The sequence below is a fragment of the Myotis lucifugus genome, unplaced genomic scaffold, assembly GCF_000147115.1.
Source record: "Myotis lucifugus unplaced genomic scaffold, Myoluc2.0 scaffold_896, whole genome shotgun sequence".
NCBI classification, from domain to species: Eukaryota; Metazoa; Chordata; class Mammalia; order Chiroptera; family Vespertilionidae; genus Myotis; species Myotis lucifugus.
In genome coordinates this window covers 183,625-185,276 of record NW_005871944.1, presented here as the reverse complement: position 1 = coordinate 185,276, position 1,652 = coordinate 183,625, and the positions used below count along the sequence as shown (strand labels likewise).

Below are 1,652 nucleotides of genomic sequence, written 5' to 3'. Positions count from 1 at the left end.
AAACGAAAGGGACAGGGGTGGATATTGTCACACACTTAACCCATCCATGAAATTCCTCTCACCTGTACCCCTGAACAAGTGGTTTCTTCTGATGATCTCACCCCCCACAAAGGGAACGTGAACCCTCGGTTCGGGGACATCCCTGCAGAAGGCTGGCCCCGTTCCTCAAGATGTACGGCGAGATAAGTCAAGAACTTTGACCGAGCGGTGGAGCTGGTGAGCGCCTGGACCCAGCGCTCGCCCCTGTTCCGGGACGTGGGTGCACAGCATCCAGGTAGGGCCTGCGAGCCCTGGGGGGGCGGGGGGGGGGCTGGTCTCCACGTGGAGGACTCGGGGCCATGGCAGGATGTGTCCAGATGCGCTGTGGACACTTTGATTCACAGACTAACTCCCAGAGACAAATCATCCTTCTTATGTCCCCCGTGGGGACACCGTGGCTCAGAGAGGTGTGCGATCTGTGCTGTGTCCGGCCGCTGTGGACAGACCCGAGCCCGGGGCTGGGGGCCTCGGCGGCTAGCCAGGCAGTTAGGAAGGTGCTACTAAGCGTTTCCTCTCCTGCAAAGTCTGCTCGCATCTGGCTGCTGTTGTCTCCTGCTGTGTCGCCTTTTTTTTGTGGATTCATGAGGTTTCTATGTTAAGAATGTTAACTGCCATCTGTCATATGTGCTACAAATGATTTTTTCCTATTGATTTTTTAAAACTTTTTAGCTTTTTGATGTTTTATATACAAAAGTTTTGGTTTTTAATTAGCCATATTTGCCAATTTTTTAAAATAAAGTAATGCTTTTAAAAGTCTTTAAAGTAATGCTTATAAATGCATTTCTCACCTCCCAATTTTATAGAAATTGTTTTCTTTCAATGTATGGCTTCATTTTAAAAATTAAAAAATGCTATTTCGGAACAATTTCCCGGTGGACTGTGGGATGAGGTAAGAATCTAGTTTTATTTTTGTGAATAGTTAGCTGTTTACCCTAACATCACTAGCGCGCATGCACACACACACACACACACACACACACACTCGCTTTAGTATGTCCTGGAGGGTTAATGGGCCCAGAGACCCTTCGTGCTGGAGACCAGACCCGGGCCTGGCCTGGCTCTTGCTCTTGCACAGCTTTTTTGCATTTCCCAGCCCCTTGTTCAGCGTGACTATCCCCAGTGTGGGAGTCCCCCGATCCCTCCCGTGTCCCTCAGCACCCTGGCCCTCTCCAGAGAGGAGGGCTCGGGCCCCCGACTCCTTCCTTCTCCCTTCCAACCACCCCCTGCCCCCTCTCCCCTCACTATGTCTGGGTGCTCCCAGCTTTTCCCCACGGAGGTTTCTCTGCCTCCCCTGAGCTGTGCCTGGGGCTGACCCACAGCCCCCGAGGGTCTCGTGCTGCCAGGGCCTGCAGGTCCAGTCACCCTGTGGCAGGGCGGGTTGGGGTTGGCCCAAGCAGGGCACCCCAAGGATGGAGGTCTAGGTGGTGTGAGTGCCGTGGCTCTGCACCTGTCGAGGCCCCACAAGGTGAAAAAACAAACCCCACTTCCTGGGACACAAATCACAGCACGCTTTCCTTCCCTGAGTGCCTGCATGCCCTCCCTGGGGTCTCTGTCCGGCTGACCGCTGTCCGGCAGCCTCTTTTTTTTGCAGAAGAGCTGTGGGCTCACCCCCA

General features: G+C 53.6%; 1 protein-coding gene across 1 annotated transcript in view; it reads left to right on the top strand.

Annotated features, from left to right (window-relative positions):
- The window catches only part of FGD3 (FYVE, RhoGEF and PH domain containing 3), a gene marked incomplete at its 5' end in the record, with an annotated part of 25,714 nt that overhangs the window by 10,922 nt on the left and 13,140 nt on the right, over nt 1-1,652 (top strand). The window contains 4 exon segments of the mRNA XM_023747516.1: nt 113-141; nt 144-185; nt 187-258; nt 260-274. Coding sequence (XP_023603284.1) covers nt 113-141; nt 144-185; nt 187-258; nt 260-274 — 158 coding nt within the window.